Raw genomic sequence first — 25811 nt, 5'->3', positions numbered from 1 at the left:
GACCCCACCACAGACGTGACTGACAGAGTTACTCTGGACAGAGTTGGCGCCAGATTCTTTTCTAATCCATTTTCGCGCCAAATCCCCTTGGTGACGTCAGCATACCTCACCTCAAGCCACTCGCGTATAGCACCACGACACTGTACTGCACACTTCATGTTATACACAGACGGTCTCTGAGTATCACATGAGGTAGCTGCACATGTTTACGTGGCACCGCCGAAAAATCAAGTCAAATAACGCAACCATGGGGCTACGCGAGCAGCTTCTCTCCGGTGCCCTTCTCCGACATGGCGGCTGTGGTTGTGAGACTCCGCCTTGCGCCTTAGCATCACGTGCGCTGCGTGTGACGTCACCCTCAGAGAGCGCGCCAAGGTTTAAAGTACCGCTGAGCCCGGATCCCGGGCTGGATTCTCGTTGGAGACAAGATCCGGGTCCTGCGGGCCGGGTGGTGACGTCACTCTTCTGGCTACTGACGTGGTGATGTCAGGTTAGGACTCTGTGTGTGAGCACCAGGGACTGGCAGTGTCATCACAGGAGGTAGGTGGGGTTCATGGGCTGCCTCTAGTTATGGTTTAATTACATTTCATTACTGAGCTACTGCAGGAGCAGCATTATCTGTCTCTTGTGGAACTACAAGTCCCAGCACGTTGTGTAGTTCACAAATGCTGGAGAGTCACAGGTTGCCCACATCTAATATAATCATTCACCAATACATGTATTGCTTCTGTTTGCCAGTGATTGAGGCATGAGATCCCTGCTCTCCATTGGTCTGTGTGATACATATATTTCCATTTATTTGTAACATCCAGACCATTGTTTGCTGGGGTCTAACAGGTTTTTGTGGATAATCTTCATTTATGTCCAAGATTTGTAATTAAAGTCACCCTAAATCTTTAGTAAATGTAATACACTTTGATGTGCTTCAATCCTAGATTCTAGACCACACCAGCAGGAGTTTGCTTTTTCCTGCCTCTAGTTTAAGTGGGGTTTGATAGTGGTCATTGTACTTACATATAAATACAGTTTAAGGATTTCTTGCACATGGGTGCATTTTTTTTTTAAATCTTTTTTTTGTAAATTGTTAATTTTCTGCTTTATTTTTGCCTGTCACCATAGATTCCAATGGGGACAGTTATTAAAAAAACCTCTTTACAGGTCGCTGGTTAGAAAAGATGGTGTTGCCTGAGGCAACCATCCATGCTGTCATTTTTCGAATCCAGTTTAGAACATGAAAACAAATGTCTTGTTTGGGTGCCAGTATCATTTGTTTGGTGACAACAGCCAATGTAATGGGAAACATTGTGGCGCCTTACAAACACCACCTTTTACAGTTCCCTAAAAACTGCTTTTATAAATGTCTCCAAAAGGAAAGCGGGCAACAAAATAGAAAATAACAAAGGATTGTAAATGAATTAAAAAGGAAAAAAAATGGACTAACATTAACTCAGTTCTTCAATTGTCAAAAGCATCACAAAAAAATTTCCGGTGGGGGGGGGGTGATAATATATAACCATGTGACCAGTACCAATAAATTGAATAGGAACAGTTGATGCTAATTTACACAGCGTGGTCAGGAAGGATCGACAGGTAGCTCTGGGAGACCGTAGTTAGCGTGCAGTCTTTAAACTACATTTGCTAGCGTACCCCCGTCACGCCCTATGATGTTGGGTGATCTTCCTGGATCACGTGCACATCGTTTAAGATGGGCAGAGCCATACATCCCAACGTTATCACCTGTGGGACAAACATGTCCTCAAGCTGGACAGAGCCCTGAATTCGGGACATTCCCACTGAATTTGGGCCATTTGGCAGGTATGCGGAGCATTGACAACCCGTTCTTGCCTGTTTTAAGTAGGGGAGCAGGTTCTTAGGGATAAATAACTACTCATTTGTGGCAAGCGGGAGACACTAGTGGATAGGTGAAAAAGTGCAAGATATAAAGAAGACAACTACGGTAAGAATTCATCTGAATATCAGTTTTAATGGTAACTTATCTTACTTGGTGGCGTTACCCTTTTAAATGTTTTACGTGTGGACAAGTGTTGGACTTTGAATAATGTCGCTCTATATATGACACAGGTTATCGGCCAGGATTGAGGCACATTTGGAGTCGCACAGGTAGAGTGACGCAGTCATGGGAATTCAAGGTCTGTTGCAGTTTCTTAAAGAAGCCTCTGAGCCCATCCATGTGAGGAAATACAAGGGGCAGACTGTGGCCGTGGACACCTACTGCTGGCTGCACAAAGGAGCTTTCGCCTGTGCGGAGAAACTGGCAAAAGGAGAACTGACCGACCAGTAAGTCTGTAGTCTGCGTGTTACAGTCTAACGAGCATCATCTACTGTGGGATTTCATTACAACCACGAAAACTTTTTTTTTTTTTTTTTTGCTCTGTATTCTAAATATAGGAAGGTTACATCCTGCAAACTGAGCACATCAGCTGTGCAGCTGTCACTTCGGGGGTCTGAATTCTTCTCAGGGACATGTGTTTGGTTGAAAGCAAGATTGAGCAAACAGCGTGGGGGGAGGGGGGCAAAATTCTCTTTCTGCACTGCTGGTAATTCAACGTAAAAGTACCATAGACCTGCAGTTTACTTCTCTTTTACAAGAGAGAGCAGATATTCAAACAATGGGTGAATTATAAGTGATTTGTTGGGGAATATATAGCAAACAATTCTTGAGGGGTGGTCTTCTTCCTTGGAAGAAATGTTAGAAGCGCTTTTAATGAATAAAAACAGTTGTTGTTCCATAAAGTTGAATTATGCTTTTTGCAGTTTTCAATAGTGATGTGCAATGGACTTTGTATCTGTTGCTACATGTGTTGCATCTTGGGTACAATATATAATACACCAGGAGATATAAACGGTAACTCAACTGAAAATTTTAAAAAAATCAAACCCTAATTTTGGCTAATTAAAATTCTTATACCACAACATTATGGAATAAATCCTGTGGTCTGCAATGGCTCTTTCTCTTGCCTGACAGTGACATGTGTTTTATAGGTTTAGGGTTTCACTTCCTGTTTTTTGTTGATGTTTCAATATGTGGAATATTTAGCTGGTAACTAGAACATGTTTATTACAAAGGGTTTTACATCTGTTCGGTATTAACAGTTCCTGTTTAGATCTATTAAAGCATGTTAAAGCCATAAATAGATAATATTTAGTGACTTCAATGACCTTTACTAGTTCAGCCTTTATTATATGGTTATGATTTGTTTACATGGTATGTTTTATGTTGTGTGTATTTTTATTATTATGAAATTGTCTAACCAATATTAATTGGATATAGATATTGGCGTAACTTTACATCTGTGTGTAGTCTAACTTAGATATATATATATATATCATTTATATTTTAATATATACCTGTCTATCTACTTCATGTGGCTTATACTCCATGGTCCTTTGTTGCAGGTATGTTGTTTACTGCATGAAGTTTGTGCATATGCTTCAGTCACATGGTGTCAGGCCCATACTGGTGTTCGATGGATGCACTTTACCTTCAAAGAAAGATGTGGAAAGGGCCAGGAGAGAGTAAGTGATCCTAATGCCAGATCCTTAGTGTTGTACATACAAATCTATTGCTACACGAACCCCAGTTCTGTGGAGAAGTGCAGCAGAAATGCTGCACAGATTGCTGTTGCTTTGTCATTTTGGTACATTTTTTATTTTTTTTTGTAAGGTATGTGAAGCTGGTGAGTCAGCGCATTAAGCCGGCTGTGTCTGTCTTGCAGGAAGCGGCAGGTAAATCTGCAAAAGGGGAAACAGCTGCTGAGAGAAGGCAAATTGTCAGAGGCCAGAGATTGTTTCTCACGCTCCATTAACATCACCTCCGACATGGCTCATGAAGTTATTAAAGTGAGTTCTGGAATCTGTATCAAGTCCTATTTATTGCTGCAATTTCCACGTCCAGCTTTGGCTAAATGAGAATGAAGTTTATGCATTACAAAATGTCCTGTTTAATGAATCATCCAGTACGGTGCACCCCCATTACCCCTATTATTGCATACCTTGTCTTTGTGTTTGGTCTCAGGCTGCTCGCGCGGAGGGTGTGGACTGTATCGTTGCCCCATATGAGGCAGACTCCCAGCTGGCGTACTTGAATAAAAACGGTTTTGCAGAAGCAATAATTACAGAAGATTCCGATCTTCTCACTTTTGGTTGTAAAAAGGTGAGAAATGACATTGTGCTGATTGTACTCTCCCTAAAGCAGTTATTCTCCTTTTATTTCTATATCGTTGTCATATTTCTCAGTGCTCAATCTGTTATGTGAGCAGATTCTCGCCAACCAGCATTACAGTGCGGATCCAAACCATGCGACATTAGACCACGGTTCTTGGTTATCTCTCAAAGCAACGTTTCGAAAGTGAATAAAGGCTGTATTACCGTAAACTTTATGTACAATTGTAAAATGTGGTGTTCTGCCCTTAGGAAACGTACCATAAAAGAAAACAATATCAATATGCAAAATCTTAATTCTATTGTTATAGAAAAAGAACTTGTAAATGTGATCCGCGATGTAATTATTGACTATAATAAAAGAGAAAAATGAAAGTAGTGCAGTTATTTTTTATTAAAGTTGTACGGGAGTTGCATTCAATTTCTGGTTGTTTTTAGGATTAACCTTCATGTAAAAAAACAGCAACTGTAACTGATGAGATTTTACCTATTTCTAAAGGTGATTTTAAAAATGGACAAACTTGGAAATGGTTTAGAAATTGACCAAGCTCGGTTTGGGATGTGTAAACACCTGGGAGATGTATTCACGGAGGAGAAATTCCGCTACATGTGCATACTGTCCGGCTGTGACTATCTTCCTTCCATCCACGGCATTGGCTTGGCCAAAGCAAGTAAACTTCTCAAAGTCGCAAATAATCCGGATATAATACAGGTAACGCTCTGTCTTGTGATTGTTTTAGTTGCCAGTTATCAGCTGAGCAAGAGCTGCAGGTCCTGACAAATAAATCTGTTCTGTGATGTCATTGACCTTCTGAATGGCTTCTTTCTTCACTTTCAGGTCATTAAGAAGATTGGGCAGTATCTGAAAGCGAATATAACGGTTCCGGATGGCTACATAGAGGGGTTTATTCGTGCTGATAATACTTTTTTGTACCAATTGGTCTTTGATCCTGTAAAACGAAAACTGGTTCCTCTGAATCCTTATGAAGATGGCATTGACCCGAAAGAATTAAATTACGCTGGGCCGTATCCTTTTTACAGTCTTGTTAATATTGTTGGAGAATTCTGTTCCAGGAATACATTATTTTATTTTTCTTAAATAAAAATTAGATCAGAGAGTTTTTCAGCTTAAGAAAAACGTACAAATAATTATCTAGTCTTACTGCGAATTAACACTTATTAGCAACTGTTTTGTGTTAAGCGCCTCAATAGTGTCTGTTTTAATGCATTGTTAGACAACAGCGGTGGTGGCCATTTTGTGGGCAACCTTTATCCATGAGAACGCAGCCTGTCAATTCATTTGGAACTAACTGCAACACTGAGATTCTTGCTACTAATCTTTTATGAGGAATGACCACTATTCGTACTGCATTCTTATATACATCAGTCCACACAGACTGAGGAGTATATATATTGTCTAAACTACAGGTTTGAAAAAGCGGTGGTGTTGCCCATAGCAACCAATCAGATTCTAGCTGTCATTTTGTAGAATGTACTAAATAAATTATAACTAGAATCTGATTGGTTGCTATAGGCAACACCTCCACCTTTTTCAAACCTGCAGTTTAGTAAATGTACCCCTGGGTGTCGGGTCAAATTTTAAGTGTCCTTGCAACAAATTATTTTTTGAATGCATTTGTAGAATGATGACAAAAAGGTATAAGTTCATAATGTTGTTAATTTCAAAGAGTTTCTTATAGGCTATGCAGTAATGAGCGAAACTCCATTGTGTTACTCTAAATTAATGCAGGTTCTGCCAATTTCTGGTGCAAACTCTTATACAGGGCGTGGCCACCATGGAAATGGGCGGGGCTAGTCTTGCATAATGTGTTTTTGGAGCCACAACAGACAATTGGGTTGTTTTGGAAAATGCACAAATGAAAGTGTAGAACATCATAAAAAGAATGCACAGAAAGTACATGTTCTTTATTGCTAAAAACAAATAATACAGCAGCGCTGTACAGAGAACTCTCTCACATGTGTCCCCGCCCCATTGGAGCATACAGTCTAAATTCCCTAACACACACGCAGACAGACGGAGAGAGACTAGGGTCAATTTGATAGCAGCCAATTAACCTACTAGTATGTTATTGGAGTGTGGGAGGAAACCGGAGCACCTGGAGGAAACCCACATTGCGCATCTCTTCAACAGATTTCTAAACGTTGTACAGCTGTTTGCGCCATTTGGACAGTAGAGGATTTCTTTCTAATACATCCATTTTGGTTAAGTGCATTCCCCACCTAATCTATAATGTATAGAAAGAACTGCACAAAGTGTAAGGAGCCTTGTTACACAATCTGTCTCTAGGAAACAGGATTCTGGTGAAGGTCTGTTCTATACCTAAGTATTCTGTAGTGATGGACAGGTCTGTTCTCGTTTTTTCCATAACTTAAAGCAGTAACGTGGGAGATTCAGTTGCTTATCAGATTGCTCTCGGAAACAAGGATGTCAACACAATGGAACAAATAGATGACTATAATCCTGATGTCCCGCAGGTAGGAAGATTCGCGGACGATGGTTACTAAGATCAATTGTTTTGCATAAAAGAACTACTAGTAACATTGAAATACGCTAAATATTAAACTAATATGAGTGACTTTTCAGAGTTAAACATACAAGATAAGATTGTTATGGAGAGCTCTGTTTACTGTGCACATATGTTTTCCTAATTTAAGGACAACTGTGAGGGCCTTCCAGAGTTTAACACGATTAATAGCAACAAAGTAGGTACAAGCAATTTAAAACAAATACAATAGAACTTTTAAATATATATTTTTGTAAACTTTACAGCAACTTTGGACATATTGCGTCAATGTTATTTTTGCTTTTATTGTCCTTTTTAACAAATGTGTAATTACACAGTTTAATTAACATAGGTGTTTAAACAAGTTTGTCTACTTTGGTACAACCAGTTCTCTAGCTCCCCTCTGGATCCTCATCCCTATGCTGTTCTCTTGCGTATAGGGGAACTGTGCGGCCTAAATCTACCAGGTTAGGAATGCGGCTCCTGATTGGACGGCCATGTCACCGCCCACTCCGGTGCCGCTTTTATAGCACAAACCCCTTTCCTAGAGGATTGAATGTCTTGAAGTCACTGTTGCTAAAATCTGCATCCTGTGCCTATTATATTGGATGATGTTGGGGATTCTAGGGGACCCCCAACTAAAAAATATGGAAGTGTGAGAGGAGGAAGAAGTAGGTAAAGAGAACATGTATCCAGGCGTGTAAAATCCCCTTAATTTTAGGATAAAATGAGAAATAATTCCAGTGGAAATCCTTTTCATGGTTACAAAACATCTTCCCCCTCTGCCGGCTAATTTATCTGGCACCTCAGTGGTGCATTGTGGGGATTGGTTTGTGGGTTTTGTGTTAATTTTCACTCTTGTTCTAAGTCACTTCTCCTGTTTCTTAGTCCTCTAAGCAGAAGAGTCACAGTTGGAACCACAAAATCTCAGAATCGGCCAGCATCTGGCAGGGAAAACACACACCCTGTCCAAATCTAAAACCTGAAGAGAGACCGAGAACGGAGGAGAAGGCCAACCGCCGAGGATTAATCCTCCCAAGTAATAAGCACCCCGTGAAAAGGCGGCAGGAAGGTAAATGCAGGTTTTCTTTTTCTGTAATGGTTTGTGGTTTTGGAATGAGTTGTTGGTTCTTTTAAAAAAACTTGGCTGTACACATAGAAAGCAGATAAAGTTCAAAACATATAATCCAGAAAAAAAAACCTGTTTGTGCACACTTAGCTGTGTCCTACGTACATGGAACCCCAAATACAGGGGACGTTTCAGAGCGCCAGGGTGTGGTATTCTCATAACGAAGGGGAAAGTCGGTATCGCCATTCGGTCATGGATTGTGCTGTATGTATGTGTGGTTGCTGATGTGATTCTGCACATATGTACACTATGGGGCTGATCCACAGTGGGATGTACACCTGATTGCGTGCCGTGAAATCGCTCTGTGCGTGCCCAGCAAGTGGGTGTGCAAATAAGCGGGATAGGGGAGGGCTGAGTACGCTAAATGTGTGTTCATGCAAACGCGGCTCATGCAGGCCTGCAGAAATACCCTTGTACGCCTGTTAGGAGGCATGTTTTATACCTGTTATGTTATGTGTATGTGTGTGTATGTATGTATATATATATATATATATATATATATATATATATATATATAACACACTGACTTATAGTAAACCAGACTCGTATGCTGCTGATGCAGAGGCATCTCGAGATGAGTACAGCTCTGCATATGGGTGGGAATACGCTCACACTTACTGATAGCGATGTCAGAGCTTTCTTTAAAATATCCCTATAGTTCTGTTTGTGAGGAACAGCAGGCTTCCTCTTGGTAATATATCTGTGGGACACATGCTATGGAAGCTACTGTTCTTCGTTATCAGTAGCTTGTATATCCATAAATGTTATTAGTAGATTTTAGGCAAAATGTGTTTAGATTTAGTGGTACCTATTAAATACATTGTTTAATCAATTCTAATAGGGCGATTAAAACTAGCCTCAGAACACTAAATATGGATCCAATCTTTTGGTTTGATACATACAAAGATGTTGATAATATGGACGCGCACTATCACCTAGTGTTTAAACCTGCAAAATAAATGACGTTATTTGCGTCCTGTGCTTCCTACATATAAATATTACACTGGTGTTGTCAAGATCATTTTAATTGTGAAATCATAAACCCTTTACCTTTTGTAGACTTTTTCAGCCTCTTAAACCCACTGAAAACAAAGCCCAATAACACCATTTGTAAAATATGCTTTTCTTTATATTCCTATCCAGTTTCAGATTGCTAATGATTAATTTTTGCAAATAATATGTCTTTTGATGTAACTTATTACACAATTCAGCACACAACAGTGCCAGGAGATTAAAATTAAAAGGTTCGGGGATTTATGTCTGAAACACAACTATTTCCCACCCTGGACGTCATAACTACAATTATAAATAGTTTATTCATATAAGCATGAATACAACACTCTGTTCCCTACTCATAGTCCGCATGTAAAGTATGTGACTGCCTCCCTAATCTACTGTAATGTGCTAACATATGATAATGTGCTATCAAATATAACAATCTAAATGAGCTGATAAGCAGGACGGGAGATTTGCATGGAAACACTGGTCTGTAGACTCATCAAATGGTTTCTAGATAGGCTAAAAATAGGGATCTGAGAAGTGTGTAGTGTCTACTCCACTAAGTCAGTGCTGGATTCTCCAGCTAGGTAAATCGGTCTTTAGATTTATGTTATATTCACCTACAAAACCAGGTAAATTGTTACAAAGTGTTCTTTTTTTTTTTTTTTTGAATTGTCAGAAAATCTATAGACTATAATTTAAATGAGTAGATGTAGCTGTCTGTCTGATTTGATCAATAATATGATCGCCTACTGATGGAATTGAACTTCTTTGAGGCCTGTATCCTTGTTTACTGAAATATGATTGCATCTAGATTTGCATTAAACAAAATTCTAAGCTTCATTTGTCTTCCTCGTAGATGGGGCTTCTGACTCTGATCTCTTCAGCCAGTATTCATTTTCTCAGAATAAGAAGCCTAGAAGAGAATATGTCAATAATTTAACACCATTAAAGGCTTCTAGCCCGAGCGTCTTACACCCACTAGATGAACGTGCCAATAACACAGACTTGCAGCCCAAAACAAGGAGTACATTTTTTACTTTTTTGCAGAGGAAAAACAAAGCGTGTGATTCGATCTCTGTCACTGGGACTCGGAGCAGGTATGTTGGTTATGCAGGAAGCGGGGCACAGTCCTGCTTTTTACCCCAATCTTTATGGTTCTAGCCACTGACTTGCAGAGTACTGGGTGTGAGTTGTAAGCCTTTCCAGCATGGTCGATAACAAAGTTCTAATTCTAAATTGGGTTTGTTTGAACTGTCGGGATATTGTCCTTGTATTTATATAGTGAGTTTGATTATGAGCTGAGTATCTTATTGTAATCAATCTTCAACTCCTCGTCCGAGATGTCCTTCGTATTGAAATGGACTAGGATAGAGTAACCTGTAGCCAATAATGTCATCACACTACTCGGTTGAATAGTAGAATAGCAGCACAGAGTATATCAGGAGATGAGTGATGTGTTAGTGAGGACAGGGCTGCATGTGACAGGGGCAGTGACGTCATGTGAGGAGGGGAATGGAGGCAGCAGGAAGCCACAGACTGAGAGTTATATAGTGGAAGGAGCAGGATACCCCAGAAGCACAGAGTATATCAGGAGATGAGTGATATGTTAGTGAGGACAGTTCTGTATGTGACAGGGGCAGTGATATGATGTGAGGATGGGAGCATGTAGTGGAGTAAGTAGGGTTTCCCAACAGAACAGAGTTGTGATGTCAGGCTTGGTTCCTACTGGATCCCAAAACAATTGTGTGAAATATACCTCTATGAAACAACATTCTTGTCTAACTTTTTAAGTTTATATCAAAAAATTGTTAGATTTAAGACATATATTTTCTCCAAATCTATTTTAGGCAGCAGACCCTTTTTGTGAGACAAACTACAAAATAAACTAGTGTAGAGGGTTCTTAATGTCTGTCTATTTATTTGGTTCTCTTTTTATGCTCATGGGTTATTTGCCATAGTTAATATACTTGAAGTAAAATCCTCTTGTGTTCTCTCCAAAAGACACATTCTAACATGACCGTAGTCTACGTGATCTTTAACGTCTAGTGGTCTACTTCACCTCGGCTATTAGTTTGGACTAGGAAATTAAATCCTAATCTAGTCACTGTTGGTAACTGTGTACTATTTCTTAGGTTCTTTTGCAAGCCTTCTGAGTCTGCCAGCTCCTCATCTGTGGATCCTACCTTTCCACCGGCTAACAAGGAAACCACAAATGGCTGTGATGCCCCCTGTGAAGTAAATCAGAAAACTGAAGAAAGCGATGATGAATGTAAACAAGAGCAGACTCCGTCTCCCGTGTCTGAACACTGCGTCGTGAAAGCTTCCTTTGCGTCTCCACTCCGAAACCTAAGAAACTGTTTTAGTTGGTCGGGGAGTTTAACCAAAGGCAGCCCAAATCCCCAGAATCTCTCTCCTTCCCTGCTGTCCCTCCGAAGGTTTCAGCGGAATAAACCTGTTCTAGAGTCAAACACTGAGAATACAAAGACTGAGCTAACAAATAAGTATCATGCCAACTGGGACCAAACATCTCTCCATAGTGACCTTGCTTTAATTCCCTCTGAAAAGACAAGTAAATTGTCGGTGTTGGAAATTGAGGACTCCAGCTCAGAAGTAAGAATAACCTGTTATTATTTCTACAATACGGATATATTATATTTGCACAACACCAGATCACAGGTTGGTCTCCCAAGTTGTCTGGCAGTGCAGGCAGGAAGTGGTTGGCTTAGTCTGGTGCTGTCACTTTGCTTTGTTTAAACAATATAAATAGCAGCCTCTGAGGTGTGTTTCAGACATGATCTGTAACCACATATTAGAACAACCTATAGACATTGCAGTCTGTTGAGTGTTTTGGATGTGCACCTGTTTTAACCATAAATTATACAATTAAACTGTTGGCCAATGATTGTAAATTATGTTAATGGTTAGATATAAAGGGATATTTCCTAGTAGACTAATAATCGTTTTGTTCTGTTTGTTTAAGGACCTTGACAACTCTTTGGAGTCTCCTTGTGAATTCAGTTTAAAAACCTCCCCTGTGCACCAGGTGGCTTTTCCAGAGAGGAGGCTCGTTCCAACGGCCAAGGTAATGCATTGTGTCATAAGTCTCGTCGCTTCTCTGTGGCTCTGTTTATAAGGCAGATGGAGATCTGATCTCTGTCCACACCAGATATTTCTACCTACAGGGCTGTTGGGTTTGTAACTGTATTTAGTATGACATCATGTCTTCACATTTCATTATGTTAAAGAAAAAAAGTGACTGACCGTAAGAGCATGGGGTGTACTCTGTAGGAGGAGAACTACCTTCAGATCATGTTCTAGGTATTTAGACTATTTTACTTCTACTCCCTCGAGGATTACTTGTGGCATCGAAAACTATATAAGAGTTAGAAACAGATTTCGGCATGAAGGTTACACAAGGTGGTGTTGAAATTATGTGATGTTTACTTAAGAGTGAAATTAGAGTAGCCTAGTGTGTCCTCTCTTGTGCTAGAATTTGTAATCGTCTGTTGACCTTGTTACTGGGTGTATTTCCCTCACATCGAGAATGAGCATCACTTTGTAAAATTGCTTGTCCCAATATTTTCATACCAATAACCCACTTTTTTTTTTTTTTTCCCAAGAGATTTTTTCTGGAATCTGAGGCAACTTTTGTATTCTTAGCAGAAGTTACAAATCGGAGGTGAAACGATTTGTAACTTTTCCCATTTCTTTCTATTTCTCCAATTTTAATTTTGAACATAAATTGCAACAGTGTAAATCAAGTGCCACGTGTGGGAGATCTTTATAAAGAGGGACATTGAATGTAAGAATACGGTATTACTCGTCTTATTAGGCAAACACAGCTGGTTGTTTAATTTTAAATAATTTGGATGAGCTTGTGGAAGTCTTTAGGATTTGGAAATTCTGAATTCCAGGTTTCTGGACTGCTTAAGCCAAAGAGTTTGGATTTGCGCTCTGGGACAAAGCTGAAGCCAATGGCTGCTTCAAAAGCCAGTGGTTTGAGTATCAGGGCAAGGACTACACGAAACAACGAGAACAAGCTAGGTCTGCAATCCACCATCAACGACCTATGGAAGAACTTCAGCTTTAAAAAGTAAGTAAGTATTTTTTCCTACATATACATCTGTGTAAGTAATTCTACATATTCTTTCATGTCTTCCTTAATCACTGTGACCTGCAAAGTGCACACATTTATTTCAGTCTCTGCCTCTTTCCCGAATCTCTGCAGACAGTAAGGCAACGTCATAGAACATGTTTGTTTACTGGAAGAGTGAAAGAAACAACTGGGACCCAACATCCTCACATCTAATTGTTCAGAGTTTTCCTTTATCGGTACTGTAATGTTTTAAACTTTTTAGATCGGACTCCAGCACTTTTTATTTGGTTAATGGCAGCTCAAGTAATTTTATTACACTCCTTTAGCTGAATGCTTTGTTCCTTAGAATGAATTTACTGCAATTAAATATGACAACCATTGAAACGGAAAAATACATTTTACACTTTTGAGGACTGGTGATCTCCACGCTGATATTAGTGAGGGAGAACAAATGAACAACGGAAGAAAATGAAAGTAACCCATTTTGGCAGTTTAACTAATCAGCTTTAATATTGAGTCCATCCCAAATTAAATTGTATGCTGCTGTGCTATCCATAAAATAGCCTGAGATCGGATTAGTGGCTGGGAACATGATCTGTAGAAATTACTGTTGGAGTCCCACAATATTTGGAGCACACAAAGTGATCGGCACATACAATAGGTTAGATCCAGGAAGAGTCTTTGGTAACAGGACTTGCTGGATACACTGGGGACTGTTATGAAAACTGGTGCATAAAAAAACTGCATTCCCTAGTATATTAGAAAATAACGGTTTCATATGGGTTATGGCATATTTTTCAGGGGCACCAGATTTTTTTTTAAAAATGTGCCAGACATTGGGTAAATAAAATACAATACTCGTTCATATTGGTGGTGTGATTTTCAGCTCTCATGAAATCAAGTGTGACCTTCTGAACAGTAGAAATTTTCTTTGGTCCTCTTCCTAGTGTTTCTTTTTGCTAAAGCACCAGCAGGTTTATGACTGTGATAGCCTTCAACCGTAATACATCGGTACTATGCCTTGGTCAACACTGCAGCTTTCGTTTGTAGGCATAGTTACGTATAAAGGCTTCACCTCTACAGTAGAGTTAGGGTACGATAGCTGTTTGAAGCAACCCCCACTTGTACATAAGATGAAAACCACACTGTGGGCAGGAAGTGGACTTTTAACTGATTTGTTCAGTTCATCATGTCCTGTTTTAGCGTCGCTCGTATGGAATGTTTGTAGAGGAACCGTCTCATCAATTTGTATAGTTTTGTACATGGACTGTAAAATATGTGGTACTACTTTTGTATACTAATATCTCCCAAGTAATAAACAATTGTACTATTGTGTGTAGTATCTTTGTGAAATGAGTTGTAACATTTAATATAGTAATGTTATAAAGGTAAGTTCTAGCACCTCATTCATTCTGCCACAGGCAGAGCCACACAATACTATAGTCTGATCACATTGGAATTAGAGGACAGACTGGGTGGAGATGGAGAGAGGAATAAAAATAGGACTGCAGAGAGATCAAAGAGATTTTAGAGAAAAGTCATAACTCTGCTACACGACCCTTTCACAGGTCCTTGTCCAGACGTTCTGCAGCAAGCAGTGCATGGCACTAGGGCACGATCTGGAGCCGGTTCATATTCTCATGTGACAGATCACACCATTATTGCTCCATCTATAATTTCACGCTTCTGTTCTAAACTTTGCTACTTCATCTGCAGGCCTGTTGCCTCAACCTTTTTGTTTATGTTGGGCTGTTTATCCTTTGCACCTGTAAGAATTAATTTTAAAAGAAATGTCTTGTTTTGCATTGTTTTAAAGAATTCATTTGTTGTGGTTTTTTTTACCATGATATTTGTAACTTGACTCTAAAATATAATTTAGACATTGCTTATGCTGCAAATGACTATTACTGCTTGGAATGACTGATTTATAACTTATTAGTCACAGGACTGCACAGCACCATTTTCAGCACCCATTATTCCAGTGTCCTAATTCTGGGATTAAATATGGACAAAACAAAACCGCTTTCTGAAGCAATACGACAGTCTATTGTTTTGAGAAATTAAGTCTTTAGTACACTACTGTTTTGAGAGGTTTGGGCAAACTGGATCTAACCAGGATATAAAAAGCTGTAGGCCGAGAAGCACAACTGCATCAGAAGGTAAGTACATCAGAGTCTGAAGGTTCAGAAACCGACGCCTTACAAGTCCTGAGTTGGCGGCTTCCTTAAATAGTACGCGACAAACATCCATGTCCTCTGCAACAGTAAAAAGATGACTCTGGGATGCCTGCCTGCCTTTTAGGCAGAGTTGCAAAGAAAAGACCTATATGAAGCTAGTGAATAAAACAATAAAGGTTAAAATGCGCAAAAGAAAACAGAAATTTTGCAGGAGGTGACAGGAAAAGAGTATTATGGATGGATGAGATTAAGTTTGAGGTGGTTTGCATAGGAGAACATCGATACCTTCTTTCTGTTTAGTAATGACTTAAAGGGATAGTAATTGAGCATAACTGCATTTGACACATAACGGAACAAGTGTAGCAAACACCAGTTTAGCTCGTGAAGTGTCTTTTTCTATTCTTCGAAAGGTAAGTTTTTAATTTAAAGCTTTTGGGCTGGCCAGTTGACATGCTTACCAAGTAAGTTTTTAGATCAGTATAGCATGCTGAGAGTAATAGGAGAAACTACACAGCACTTAGCAGTCGTGATAGAGCATTATGGAAGTGGCATGTTTCGCCTCCTTTTCTTTGATGGTCTGCCTCAGCGGAGATGTCTTTTTTTCTCTATAGACATCGCTCTCTTGTCTCACAAATTGCTCACAAACAACCATAAACTATTGCTAGGTTTGTTTTATTCACACACCTACCCTGTTTATCTCGATTAGTGTGTGTATATATAGAGTGTGTATGTGTGTGATAAATGTATCTATTACATTGCTCAAAGTAGGGGTATATATGGTGGTATGGCATACCAACACTTCTGCCTTCACTGTAAAACTATCAGACTCCATTCAAATTACATTTTTCATACCACCATTAGTACATTTCCACATTGATCTCATCATCTATTTATGTAGTGCAACTAATTTGGTATCGTTGTACAATAACTCCACTCACCTCAGTCCCTGCGCCACTGGAGCGTACAGTCTAAATACCTTAACATATACAGACCAGGAGTAATTTGTTTTACTAATAGCCAATTAACCTAACAGTACGTTTTTGAAATGTGGAAGGAAACCCACACATACAAACGCCGCAGAGATAAGGTCATTGGTGTGAATCGAACTCCTGACCCCTGTGCTGTGAGGCGAAAGTGCTAACCACTGGCCCAGTATCAGTGAGTCTCTCTCTCTCTCTCTCTCTCTCTCTCTCTCTCTCTCTCTCTCTCTCTCTCTCTCTCTCTCTCTCTCTCTCTCTCTCTCTCTCTCCTCTCTCTCTCTCTCTCTCTCTCTCTCTCTCTCTCTCTCTCTCTCTCTCTCTCTCTCTCCTCTCTCTCTCTCTCTCTCCCCTCTCTCCCCCTCTCTCCCCTCTCTCCCCTCTCTCCCCTCTCTCCCCTCTCTCCCCTCTCTCCCCTCTCTCCCCTCTCTCCCTCTCTCCCCTCTCTCCCCTCTCTCCCCTCTCTCCCCTCTCTCCCCTCTCTCCCCTCTCTCCCCTCTCTCCCCTCTCTCCCCTCTCTCCCCTCTCTCCCCTCTCTCCCCTCTCTCCCTCTCTCCCCTCTCTCCCCTCTCTCCCCTCTCTCCCCTCTCTCCCCTCTCTCCCCTCTCTCCCCTCTCTCCCCTCTCTCCCCTCTCTCCCCTCTCTCCCCTCTCTCCCTCTCTCCCCTCTCTCCCCTCTCTCCCCCTCTCTCCCCCTCTCTCCCTCCTCTCCCCTCTCTCCTCTCCCCTCTCTCTCCCCCCTCTCTCCTCCCTCTCTCCTCCCTCTCTCCTCCCTCTCTCCTCCCTCTCTCCTCCCTCTCTCCTCCCTCTCTCTCTCTCCCCCTCTCTCTCTCCCCCTCTCTCTCTCTCCCCCTTTGAGGTCTGACTGTTTTTGACTTTCAACTAGTCACCTGTATTGAGTAAGGGAGGCCATTTTACCAAGGTTTATGAAAAACATTGAAAGCGAAGAAAATGCAGAACTTTCAAAGGTAAAAAAGGCTTAAACGTCACAGCTTCATTTCTCAAATCTAAGGTCTTTGAACCAAGTAGCGAGAGGTCAGAATAGACAGTAGGAATTTATAACAAAGGGTGAGGTGTCTTACTTTGGAAGTGAATATTTTTCTGACGGCTGCTCAGTGGCTTGTGCTCTTGTCTAAAGGGTATTTTATCAGAAACATTTAGGCAATGCCTCACATTCGAGTCCTCAAAATCTTTCTTTAGCACCACCAGAACGACTTCTCATGGAGTCGGGGCCTCTGTGAAGTGAACCTTAAGACTTACGTGCATATAACATTAGCCTATAGTTTTCCTAAAAACATTTTCCTTGTCACCACAACTGTCAACCGCTCTGCTGTTTTTACATTGAAGCGCCTCAGTTTTTTCTCTGCTCTTCATTCAGAGAGCTTCCTGGTCTTTCACGAAGTGTTTACAGACCTCATCACTCCCTGGTGGTCTAGTGGTTAGGATTCGGCGCTCTCACCGCCGCGGCCCGGGTTCGATTTCCGGTCAGGGAAAGTGAGGTCTGACTGTTTTTGACTTTCAACTAAAGCGCCTCAGTTTTTTCTCTGCTCTTCATTCAGAGAGCTTCCTGGTCTTTCACGAAGTGTCCGCAGACCTCATCACTCCCTGGTGGTCTAGTGGTTAGGATTCGGCGCTCTCACCGCCGCGGCCCGGGTTCGATTCCCGGTCAGGGAAAGTGAGGTCTGACTGTTTTTGACTTTCAACTAAAGCGCCTCAGTTTTTTCTCTGCTCTTCATTCAGAGAGCTTCCTGGTCTTTCACGAAGTACCCCGCAGACCTCATCACTCCCTGGTGGTCTAGTGGTTAGGATTCGGCGCTCTCACCGCCGCGGCCCCGGGTTCGATTCCCGGTCAGGGAAAGTGAGGTCTGACTGTTTTTGACTTTCAACTAGTCACCTGTATTGAGTAAGGGAGGCCATTTTACCAAGGTTTATGAAAAACATTGAAAGCGAAGAAAATGCAGAACTTTCAAAGGTAAAAAAGGCTTAAACGTCACAGCTTCATTTCTCAAATCTAAGGTCTTTGAACCAAGTAGCGAGAGGTCAGAATAGACAGTAGGAATTTATAACAAAGGGTGAGGTGTCTTACTTTGGAAGTGAATATTTTTCTGACGGCTGCTCAGTGGCTTGTGCTCTTGTCTAAAGGGTATTTTATCAGAAACATTTAGGCAATGCCTCACATTCGAGTCCTCAAAATCTTTCTTTAGCACCACCAGAACGACTTCTCATGGAGTCGGGGCCTCTGTGAAGTGAACCTTAAGACTTACGTGCATATAACATTAGCCTATAGTTTTCCTAAAAACATTTTCCTTGTCACCACAACTGTCAACCGCTCTGCTGTTTTTACATTGAAGCGCCTCAGTTTTTTCTCTGCTCTTCATTCAGAGAGCTTCCTGGTCTTTCACGAAGTGTTTACAGACCTCATCACTCCCTGGTGGTCTAGTGGTTAGGATTCGGCGCTCTCACCGCCGCGGCCCGGGTTCGATTTCCGGTCAGGGAAAGTGAGGTCTGACTGTTTTTGACTTTCAACTAAAGCGCCTCAGTTTTTCTCTGCTCTTCATTCAGAGAGCTTCCTGGTCTTTCACGAAGTGTCCGCAGACCTCATCACTCCCTGGTGGTCTAGTGGTTAGGATTCGGCGCTCTCACCGCCGCGGCCCGGGTTCGATTCCCGGTCAGGGAAAGTGAGGTCTGACTGTTTTTGACTTTCAACTAAAGCGCCTCAGTTTTTTCTCTGCTCTTCATTCAGAGAGCTTCCTGGTCTTTCACGAAGTGTCCGCAGACCTCATCACTCCCTGGTGGTCTAGTGGTTAGGATTCGGCGCTCTCACCGCCGCGGCCCGGGTTCGATTCCCGGTCAGGGAAAGTGAGGTCTGACTGTTTTTGACTTTCAACTAAAGCGCCTCAGTTTTTTCTCTGCTCTTCATTCAGAGAGCTTCCTGGTCTTTCACGAAGTACCCGCAGACCTCATCACTCCCTGGTGGTCTAGTGGTTAGGATTCGGCGCTCTCACCGCCGCGGCCCGGGTTCGATTCCCGGTCAGGGAAAGTGAGGTCTGACTGTTTTTGACTTTCAACTAGTCACCTGTATTGAGTAAGGGAGGCCATTTTACCAAGGTTTATGAAAAACATTGAAAGCGAAGAAAATGCAGAACTTTCAAAGGTAAAAAAGGCTTAAACGTCACAGCTTCATTTCTCAAATCTAAGGTCTTTGAACCAAGTAGCGAGAGGTCAGAATAGACAGTAGGAATTTATAACAAAGGGTGAGGTGTCTTACTTTGGAAGTGAATATTTTTCTGACGGCTGCTCAGTGGCTTGTGCTCTTGTCTAAAGGGTATTTTATCAGAAACATTTAGGCAATGCCTCACATTCGAGTCCTCAAAATCTTTCTTTAGCACCACCAGAACGACTTCTCATGGAGTCGGGGCCTCTGTGAAGTGAACCTTAAGACTTACGTGCATATAACATTAGCCTATAGTTTTCCTAAAAACATTTTCCTTGTCACCACAACTGTCAACCGCTCTGCTGTTTTTACATTGAAGCGCCTCAGTTTTTTCTCTGCTCTTCATTCAGAGAGCTTCCTGGTCTTTCACGAAGTGTTTACAGACCTCATCACTCCCTGGTGGTCTAGTGGTTAGGATTCGGCGCTCTCACCGCCGCGGCCCGGGTTCGATTTCCGGTCAGGGAAAGTGAGGTCTGACTGTTTTTGACTTTCAACTAAAGCGCCTCAGTTTTTTCTCTGCTCTTCATTCAGAGAGCTTCCTGGTCTTTCACGAAGTGTCCGCAGACCTCATCACTCCCTGGTGGTCTAGTGGTTAGGATTCGGCGCTCTCACCGCCGCGGCCCGGGTTCGATTCCCGGTCAGGGAAAGTGAGGTCTGACTGTTTTTGACTTTCAACTAAAGCGCCTCAGTTTTTTCTCTGCTCTTCATTCAGAGAGCTTCCTGGTCTTTCACGAAGTACCCGCAGACCTCATCACTCCCTGGTGGTCTAGTGGTTAGGATTCGGCGCTCTCACCGCCGCGGCCCGGGTTCGATTCCCGGTCAGGGAAAGTGAGGTCTGACTGTTTTTGACTTTCAACTAGTCACCTGTATTGAGTAAGGGAGGCCATTTTACCAAGGTTTATGAAAAACATTGAAAGCGAAGAAAATGCAGAACTTTCAAAGGTAAAAAAGGCTTAAACGTCACAGCTTCATTTCTCAAATCTAAGGTCTTTGAACCAAGTAGCGAGAGGTCAGAATAGACAGTAGGAATTTATAACAAAGGGTGAGGTGTCTTACTTTGGAAGTGAATATTTTTCTGACGGCTGCTCAGTGGCTTGTGCTCTTGTCTAAAGGGTATTTTATCAGAAACATTTAGGCAATGCCTCACATTCGAGTCCTCAAAATCTTTCTTTAGCACCACCAGAACGACTTCTCATGGAGTCGGGGCCTCTGTGAAGTGAACCTTAAGACTTACGTGCATATAACATTAGCCTATAGTTTTCCTAAAAACATTTTCCTTGTCACCACAACTGTCAACCGCTCTGCTGTTTTTACATTGAAGCGCCTCAGTTTTTTCTCTGCTCTTCATTCAGAGAGCTTCCTGGTCTTTCACGAAGTGTTTACAGACCTCATCACTCCCTGGTGGTCTAGTGGTTAGGATTCGGCGCTCTCACCGCCGCGGCCCGGGTTCGATTTCCGGTCAGGGAAAGTGAGGTCTGACTGTTTTTGACTTTCAACTAAAGCGCCTCAGTTTTTTCTCTGCTCTTCATTCAGAGAGCTTCCTGGTCTTTCACGAAGTGTCCGCAGACCTCATCACTCCCTGGTGGTCTAGTGGTTAGGATTCGGCGCTCTCACCGCCGCGGCCCGGGTTCGATTCCCGGTCAGGGAAAGTGAGGTCTGACTGTTTTTGACTTTCAACTAAAGCGCCTCAGTTTTTTCTCTGCTCTTCATTCAGAGAGCTTCCTGGTCTTTCACGAAGTGTCCGCAGACCTCATCACTCCCTGGTGGTCTAGTGGTTAGGATTCGGCGCTCTCACCGCCGCGGCCCGGGTTCGATTCCCGGTCAGGGAAAGTGAGGTCTGACTGTTTTTGACTTTCAACTAAAGCGCCTCAGTTTTTTCTCTGCTCTTCATTCAGAGAGCTTCCTGGTCTTTCACGAAGTACCCGCAGACCTCATCACTCCCTGGTGGTCTAGTGGTTAGGATTCGGCGCTCTCACCGCCGCGGCCCGGGTTCGATTCCCGGTCAGGGAAAGTGAGGTCTGACTGTTTTTGACTTTCAACTAGTCACCTGTATTGAGTAAGGGAGGCCATTTTACCAAGGTTTATGAAAAACATTGAAAGCGAAGAAAATGCAGAACTTTCAAAGGTAAAAAAGGCTTAAACGTCACAGCTTCATTTCTCAAATCTAAGGTCTTTGAACCAAGTAGCGAGAGGTCAGAATAGACAGTAGGAATTTATAACAAAGGGTGAGGTGTCTTACTTTGGAAGTGAATATTTTTCTGACGGCTGCTCAGTGGCTTGTGCTCTTGTCTAAAGGGTATTTTATCAGAAACATTTAGGCAATGCCTCACATTCGAGTCCTCAAAATCTTTCTTTAGCACCACCAGAACGACTTCTCATGGAGTCGGGGCCTCTGTGAAGTGAACCTTAAGACTTACGTGCATATAACATTAGCCTATAGTTTTCCTAAAAACATTTTCCTTGTCACCACAACTGTCAACCGCTCTGCTGTTTTTACATTGAAGCGCCTCAGTTTTTTCTCTGCTCTTCATTCAGAGAGCTTCCTGGTCTTTCACGAAGTGTTTACAGACCTCATCACTCCCTGGTGGTCTAGTGGTTAGGATTCGGCGCTCTCACCGCCGCGGCCCGGGTTCGATTTCCGGTCAGGGAAAGTGAGGTCTGACTGTTTTTGACTTTCAACTAAAGCGCCTCAGTTTTTTCTCTGCTCTTCATTCAGAGAGCTTCCTGGTCTTTCACGAAGTGTCCGCAGACCTCATCACTCCCTGGTGGTCTAGTGGTTAGGATTCGGCGCTCTCACCGCCGCGGCCCGGGTTCGATTCCCGGTCAGGGAAAGTGAGGTCTGACTGTTTTTGACTTTCAACTAAAGCGCCTCAGTTTTTTCTCTGCTCTTCATTCAGAGAGCTTCCTGGTCTTTCACGAAGTACCCGCAGACCTCATCACTCCCTGGTGGTCTAGTGGTTAGGATTCGGCGCTCTCACCGCCGCGGCCCGGGTTCGATTCCCGGTCAGGGAAAGTGAGGTCTGACTGTTTTTGACTTTCAACTAGTCACCTGTATTGAGTAAGGGAGGCCATTTTACCAAGGTTTATGAAAAACATTGAAAGCGAAGAAAATGCAGAACTTTCAAAGGTAAAAAAGGCTTAAACGTCACAGCTTCATTTCTCAAATCTAAGGTCTTTGAACCAAGTAGCGAGAGGTCAGAATAGACAGTAGGAATTTATAACAAAGGGTGAGGTGTCTTACTTTGGAAGTGAATATTTTTCTGACGGCTGCTCAGTGGCTTGTGCTCTTGTCTAAAGGGTATTTTATCAGAAACATTTAGGCAATGCCTCACATTCGAGTCCTCAAAATCTTTCTTTAGCACCACCAGAACGACTTCTCATGGAGTCGGGGCCTCTGTGAAGTGAACCTTAAGACTTACGTGCATATAACATTAGCCTATAGTTTTCCTAAAAACATTTTCCTTGTCACCACAACTGTCAACCGCTCTGCTGTTTTTACATTGAAGCGCCTCAGTTTTTTCTCTGCTCTTCATTCAGAGAGCTTCCTGGTCTTTCACGAAGTGTTTACAGACCTCATCACTCCCTGGTGGTCTAGTGGTTAGGATTCGGCGCTCTCACCGCCGCGGCCCGGGTTCGATTCCCGGTCAGGGAAAGTGAGGTCTGACTGTTTTTGACTTTCAACTAAAGCGCCTCAGTTTTTTCTCTGCTCTTCATTCAGAGAGCTTCCTGGTCTTTCACGAAGTGTCCGCAGACCTCATCACTCCCTGGTGGTCTAGTGGTTAGGATTCGGCGCTCTCACCGCCGCGGCCCGGGTTCGATTCCCGGTCAGGGAAAGTGAGGTCTGACTGTTTTTGACTTTCAACTAAAGCGCCTCAGTTTTTTCTCTGCTCTTCATTCAGAGAGCTTCCTGGTCTTTCACGAAGTACCCGCAGACCTCATCACTCCCTGGTGGTCTAGTGGTTAGGATTCGGCGCTCTCACCGCCGCGGCCCGGGTTCGATTCCCGGTCAGGGAAAGTGAGGTCTGACTGTTTTTGACTTTCAACTAGTCACCTGTATTGAGTAAGGGAGGCCATTTTACCAAGGTTTATGAAAAACATTGAAAGCGAAGAAAATGCAGAACTTTCAAAGGTAAAAAAGGCTTAAACGTCACAGCTTCATTTCTCAAATCTAAGGTCTTTGAACCAAGTAGCGAGAGGTCAGAATAGACAGTAGGAATTTATAACAAAGGGTGAGGTGTCTTACTTTGGAAGTGAATATTTTTCTGACGGCTGCTCAGTGGCTTGTGCTCTTGTCTAAAGGGTATTTTATCAGAAACATTTAGGCAATGCCTCACATTCGAGTCCTCAAAATCTTTCTTTAGCACCACCAGAACGACTTCTCATGGAGTCGGGGCCTCTGTGAAGTGAACCTTAAGACTTACGTGCATATAACATTAGCCTATAGTTTTCCTAAAAACATTTTCCTTGTCACCACAACTGTCAACCGCTCTGCTGTTTTTACATTGAAGCGCCTCAGTTTTTTCTCTGCTCTTCATTCAGAGAGCTTCCTGGTCTTTCACGAAGTGTTTACAGACCTCATCACTCCCTGGTGGTCTAGTGGTTAGGATTCGGCGCTCTCACCGCCGCGGCCCGGGTTCGATTTCCGGTCAGGGAAAGTGAGGTCTGACTGTTTTTGACTTTCAACTAAAGCGCCTCAGTTTTTTCTCTGCTCTTCATTCAGAGAGCTTCCTGGTCTTTCACGAAGTGTCCGCAGACCTCATCACTCCCTGGTGGTCTAGTGGTTAGGATTCGGCGCTCTCACCGCCGCGGCCCGGGTTCGATTCCCGGTCAGGGAAAGTGAGGTCTGACTGTTTTTGACTTTCAACTAAAGCGCCTCAGTTTTTTCTCTGCTCTTCATTCAGAGAGCTTCCTGGTCTTTCACGAAGTACCCGCAGACCTCATCACTCCCTGGTGGTCTAGTGGTTAGGATTCGGCGCTCTCACCGCCGCGGCCCGGGTTCGATTCCCGGTCAGGGAAAGTGAGGTCTGACTGTTTTTGACTTTCAACTAGTCACCTGTATTGAGTAAGGGAGGCCATTTTACCAAGGTTTATGAAAAACATTGAAAGCGAAGAAAATGCAGAACTTTCAAAGGTAAAAAAGGCTTAAACGTCACAGCTTCATTTCTCAAATCTAAGGTCTTTGAACCAAGTAGCGAGAGGTCAGAATAGACAGTAGGAATTTATAACAAAGGGTGAGGTGTCTTACTTTGGAAGTGAATATTTTTCTGACGGCTGCTCAGTGGCTTGTGCTCTTGTCTAAAGGGTATTTTATCAGAAACATTTAGGCAATGCCTCACATTCGAGTCCTCAAAATCTTTCTTTAGCACCACCAGAACGACTTCTCATGGAGTCGGGGCCTCTGTGAAGTGAACCTTAAGACTTACGTGCATATAACATTAGCCTATAGTTTTCCTAAAAACATTTTCCTTGTCACCACAACTGTCAACCGCTCTGCTGTTTTTACATTGAAGCGCCTCAGTTTTTTCTCTGCTCTTCATTCAGAGAGCTTCCTGGTCTTTCACGAAGTGTTTACAGACCTCATCACTCCCTGGTGGTCTAGTGGTTAGGATTCGGCGCTCTCACCGCCGCGGCCCGGGTTCGATTTCCGGTCAGGGAAAGTGAGGTCTGACTGTTTTTGACTTTCAACTAAAGCGCCTCAGTTTTTTCTCTGCTCTTCATTCAGAGAGCTTCCTGGTCTTTCACGAAGTGTCCGCAGACCTCATCACTCCCTGGTGGTCTAGTGGTTAGGATTCGGCGCTCTCACCGCCGCGGCCCGGGTTCGATTCCCGGTCAGGGAAAGTGAGGTCTGACTGTTTTTGACTTTCAACTAAAGCGCCTCAGTTTTTTCTCTGCTCTTCATTCAGAGAGCTTCCTGGTCTTTCACGAAGTACCCGCAGACCTCATCACTCCCTGGTGGTCTAGTGGTTAGGATTCGGCGCTCTCACCGCCGCGGCCCGGGTTCGATTCCCGGTCAGGGAAAGTGAGGTCTGACTGTTTTTGACTTTCAACTAGTCACCTGTATTGAGTAAGGGAGGCCATTTTACCAAGGTTTATGAAAAACATTGAAAGCGAAGAAAATGCAGAACTTTCAAAGGTAAAAAAGGCTTAAACGTCACAGCTTCATTTCTCAAATCTAAGGTCTTTGAACCAAGTAGCGAGAGGTCAGAATAGACAGTAGGAATTTATAACAAAGGGTGAGGTGTCTTACTTTGGAAGTGAATATTTTTCTGACGGCTGCTCAGTGGCTTGTGCTCTTGTCTAAAGGGTATTTTATCAGAAACATTTAGGCAATGCCTCACATTCGAGTCCTCAAAATCTTTCTTTAGCACCACCAGAACGACTTCTCATGGAGTCGGGGCCTCTGTGAAGTGAACCTTAAGACTTACGTGCATATAACATTAGCCTATAGTTTTCCTAAAAACATTTTCCTTGTCACCACAACTGTCAACCGCTCTGCTGTTTTTACATTGA

General features: G+C 42.7%; 1 protein-coding gene and 26 non-coding genes across 29 annotated transcripts; all 27 read left to right on the top strand.

The window, feature by feature from the left end:
* The first annotated feature begins 167 nt into the window (after positions 1-167).
* EXO1 (exonuclease 1) lies at positions 168-14266 on the top strand. Of its 3 annotated transcripts, none has more exons than XM_075186366.1 (14): positions 168-540; positions 2083-2298; positions 3418-3537; positions 3738-3861; positions 4037-4174; positions 4682-4894; positions 5021-5208; positions 6582-6678; positions 7596-7779; positions 9695-9935; positions 10971-11448; positions 11819-11920; positions 12753-12931; positions 13039-14266. In XM_075186366.1, the coding sequence occupies exons 2-14, from the start codon at positions 2138-2140 to the stop codon at positions 13145-13147; spliced, it is 2334 nt and encodes a 777-aa protein (XP_075042467.1). In that variant the 5' UTR covers positions 168-540; positions 2083-2137; the 3' UTR covers positions 13148-14266. The 3 variants fall into 3 exon arrangements, with proteins under 3 accessions (XP_075042467.1, XP_075042469.1, XP_075042468.1); XM_075186368.1 differs by having other exon boundaries at positions 169-540; positions 12753-12935; positions 13067-13155; XM_075186367.1 differs by having other exon boundaries at positions 171-540; positions 13067-14266.
* A 3242-nt stretch (positions 14267-17508) lies between these two features.
* Positions 17509-17580, top strand: TRNAE-CUC (transfer RNA glutamic acid (anticodon CUC)). The gene has a single exon. It is a non-coding gene; the product is annotated as a tRNA-Glu (tRNA).
* A 109-nt stretch (positions 17581-17689) lies between these two features.
* On the top strand, positions 17690-17761 carry TRNAE-CUC (transfer RNA glutamic acid (anticodon CUC)). The gene has a single exon. It is a non-coding gene; the product is annotated as a tRNA-Glu (tRNA).
* Positions 17762-17871: 110 nt separating this feature from the next.
* On the top strand, positions 17872-17944 carry TRNAE-CUC (transfer RNA glutamic acid (anticodon CUC)). Its single transcript has one exon. It is a non-coding gene; the product is annotated as a tRNA-Glu (tRNA).
* A 568-nt stretch (positions 17945-18512) lies between these two features.
* TRNAE-CUC (transfer RNA glutamic acid (anticodon CUC)) lies at positions 18513-18584 on the top strand. The gene has a single exon. It is a non-coding gene; the product is annotated as a tRNA-Glu (tRNA).
* A 108-nt stretch (positions 18585-18692) lies between these two features.
* On the top strand, positions 18693-18764 carry TRNAE-CUC (transfer RNA glutamic acid (anticodon CUC)). Its single transcript has one exon. It is a non-coding gene; the product is annotated as a tRNA-Glu (tRNA).
* A 109-nt stretch (positions 18765-18873) lies between these two features.
* On the top strand, positions 18874-18945 carry TRNAE-CUC (transfer RNA glutamic acid (anticodon CUC)). Its single transcript has one exon. It is a non-coding gene; the product is annotated as a tRNA-Glu (tRNA).
* A 109-nt stretch (positions 18946-19054) lies between these two features.
* TRNAE-CUC (transfer RNA glutamic acid (anticodon CUC)) lies at positions 19055-19126 on the top strand. Its single transcript has one exon. It is a non-coding gene; the product is annotated as a tRNA-Glu (tRNA).
* Positions 19127-19694: 568 nt separating this feature from the next.
* Positions 19695-19766, top strand: TRNAE-CUC (transfer RNA glutamic acid (anticodon CUC)). The gene has a single exon. It is a non-coding gene; the product is annotated as a tRNA-Glu (tRNA).
* Positions 19767-19875: 109 nt separating this feature from the next.
* Positions 19876-19947, top strand: TRNAE-CUC (transfer RNA glutamic acid (anticodon CUC)). The gene has a single exon. It is a non-coding gene; the product is annotated as a tRNA-Glu (tRNA).
* A 109-nt stretch (positions 19948-20056) lies between these two features.
* Positions 20057-20128, top strand: TRNAE-CUC (transfer RNA glutamic acid (anticodon CUC)). The gene has a single exon. It is a non-coding gene; the product is annotated as a tRNA-Glu (tRNA).
* A 568-nt stretch (positions 20129-20696) lies between these two features.
* Positions 20697-20768, top strand: TRNAE-CUC (transfer RNA glutamic acid (anticodon CUC)). Its single transcript has one exon. It is a non-coding gene; the product is annotated as a tRNA-Glu (tRNA).
* Positions 20769-20877: 109 nt separating this feature from the next.
* Positions 20878-20949, top strand: TRNAE-CUC (transfer RNA glutamic acid (anticodon CUC)). The gene has a single exon. It is a non-coding gene; the product is annotated as a tRNA-Glu (tRNA).
* Positions 20950-21058: 109 nt separating this feature from the next.
* Positions 21059-21130, top strand: TRNAE-CUC (transfer RNA glutamic acid (anticodon CUC)). The gene has a single exon. It is a non-coding gene; the product is annotated as a tRNA-Glu (tRNA).
* Positions 21131-21239: 109 nt separating this feature from the next.
* Positions 21240-21311, top strand: TRNAE-CUC (transfer RNA glutamic acid (anticodon CUC)). Its single transcript has one exon. It is a non-coding gene; the product is annotated as a tRNA-Glu (tRNA).
* A 568-nt stretch (positions 21312-21879) lies between these two features.
* TRNAE-CUC (transfer RNA glutamic acid (anticodon CUC)) lies at positions 21880-21951 on the top strand. The gene has a single exon. It is a non-coding gene; the product is annotated as a tRNA-Glu (tRNA).
* A 109-nt stretch (positions 21952-22060) lies between these two features.
* TRNAE-CUC (transfer RNA glutamic acid (anticodon CUC)) lies at positions 22061-22132 on the top strand. Its single transcript has one exon. It is a non-coding gene; the product is annotated as a tRNA-Glu (tRNA).
* Positions 22133-22241: 109 nt separating this feature from the next.
* TRNAE-CUC (transfer RNA glutamic acid (anticodon CUC)) lies at positions 22242-22313 on the top strand. The gene has a single exon. It is a non-coding gene; the product is annotated as a tRNA-Glu (tRNA).
* Positions 22314-22881: 568 nt separating this feature from the next.
* TRNAE-CUC (transfer RNA glutamic acid (anticodon CUC)) lies at positions 22882-22953 on the top strand. Its single transcript has one exon. It is a non-coding gene; the product is annotated as a tRNA-Glu (tRNA).
* A 109-nt stretch (positions 22954-23062) lies between these two features.
* On the top strand, positions 23063-23134 carry TRNAE-CUC (transfer RNA glutamic acid (anticodon CUC)). Its single transcript has one exon. It is a non-coding gene; the product is annotated as a tRNA-Glu (tRNA).
* A 109-nt stretch (positions 23135-23243) lies between these two features.
* Positions 23244-23315, top strand: TRNAE-CUC (transfer RNA glutamic acid (anticodon CUC)). Its single transcript has one exon. It is a non-coding gene; the product is annotated as a tRNA-Glu (tRNA).
* A 568-nt stretch (positions 23316-23883) lies between these two features.
* TRNAE-CUC (transfer RNA glutamic acid (anticodon CUC)) lies at positions 23884-23955 on the top strand. Its single transcript has one exon. It is a non-coding gene; the product is annotated as a tRNA-Glu (tRNA).
* A 109-nt stretch (positions 23956-24064) lies between these two features.
* Positions 24065-24136, top strand: TRNAE-CUC (transfer RNA glutamic acid (anticodon CUC)). The gene has a single exon. It is a non-coding gene; the product is annotated as a tRNA-Glu (tRNA).
* Positions 24137-24245: 109 nt separating this feature from the next.
* Positions 24246-24317, top strand: TRNAE-CUC (transfer RNA glutamic acid (anticodon CUC)). The gene has a single exon. It is a non-coding gene; the product is annotated as a tRNA-Glu (tRNA).
* A 568-nt stretch (positions 24318-24885) lies between these two features.
* TRNAE-CUC (transfer RNA glutamic acid (anticodon CUC)) lies at positions 24886-24957 on the top strand. The gene has a single exon. It is a non-coding gene; the product is annotated as a tRNA-Glu (tRNA).
* Positions 24958-25066: 109 nt separating this feature from the next.
* Positions 25067-25138, top strand: TRNAE-CUC (transfer RNA glutamic acid (anticodon CUC)). The gene has a single exon. It is a non-coding gene; the product is annotated as a tRNA-Glu (tRNA).
* Positions 25139-25247: 109 nt separating this feature from the next.
* Positions 25248-25319, top strand: TRNAE-CUC (transfer RNA glutamic acid (anticodon CUC)). The gene has a single exon. It is a non-coding gene; the product is annotated as a tRNA-Glu (tRNA).
* Positions 25320-25811: the final 492 nt, after the last annotated feature.

Source organism: Mixophyes fleayi, chromosome 9 (genome assembly GCF_038048845.1).
Source record: "Mixophyes fleayi isolate aMixFle1 chromosome 9, aMixFle1.hap1, whole genome shotgun sequence".
NCBI classification, from domain to species: Eukaryota; Metazoa; Chordata; class Amphibia; order Anura; family Limnodynastidae; genus Mixophyes; species Mixophyes fleayi.
This window is presented reverse-complemented; position numbering and strand designations above follow the sequence as displayed.

What these genes read in the sequence shown, in the direction of transcription:
- EXO1 (XM_075186366.1), top strand. Translation starts at nt 2,138, where the DNA reads ATGGGAATTCAAGGTCTGTTGCAGTTTCTTAAAGAAGCCTCTGAGCCC. An exon ending in GAATTAAATTACGCTGGGCC is followed by an intron (nt 5,209 to 6,581) that starts GTATCCTTTTTA and finishes AACTTAAAGCAG; the next exon opens with TAACGTGGGAGATTCAGTTG. An exon ending in CGTGAAAAGGCGGCAGGAAG is followed by an intron (nt 7,780 to 9,694) that starts GTAAATGCAGGT and finishes TCTTCCTCGTAG; the next exon opens with ATGGGGCTTCTGACTCTGAT.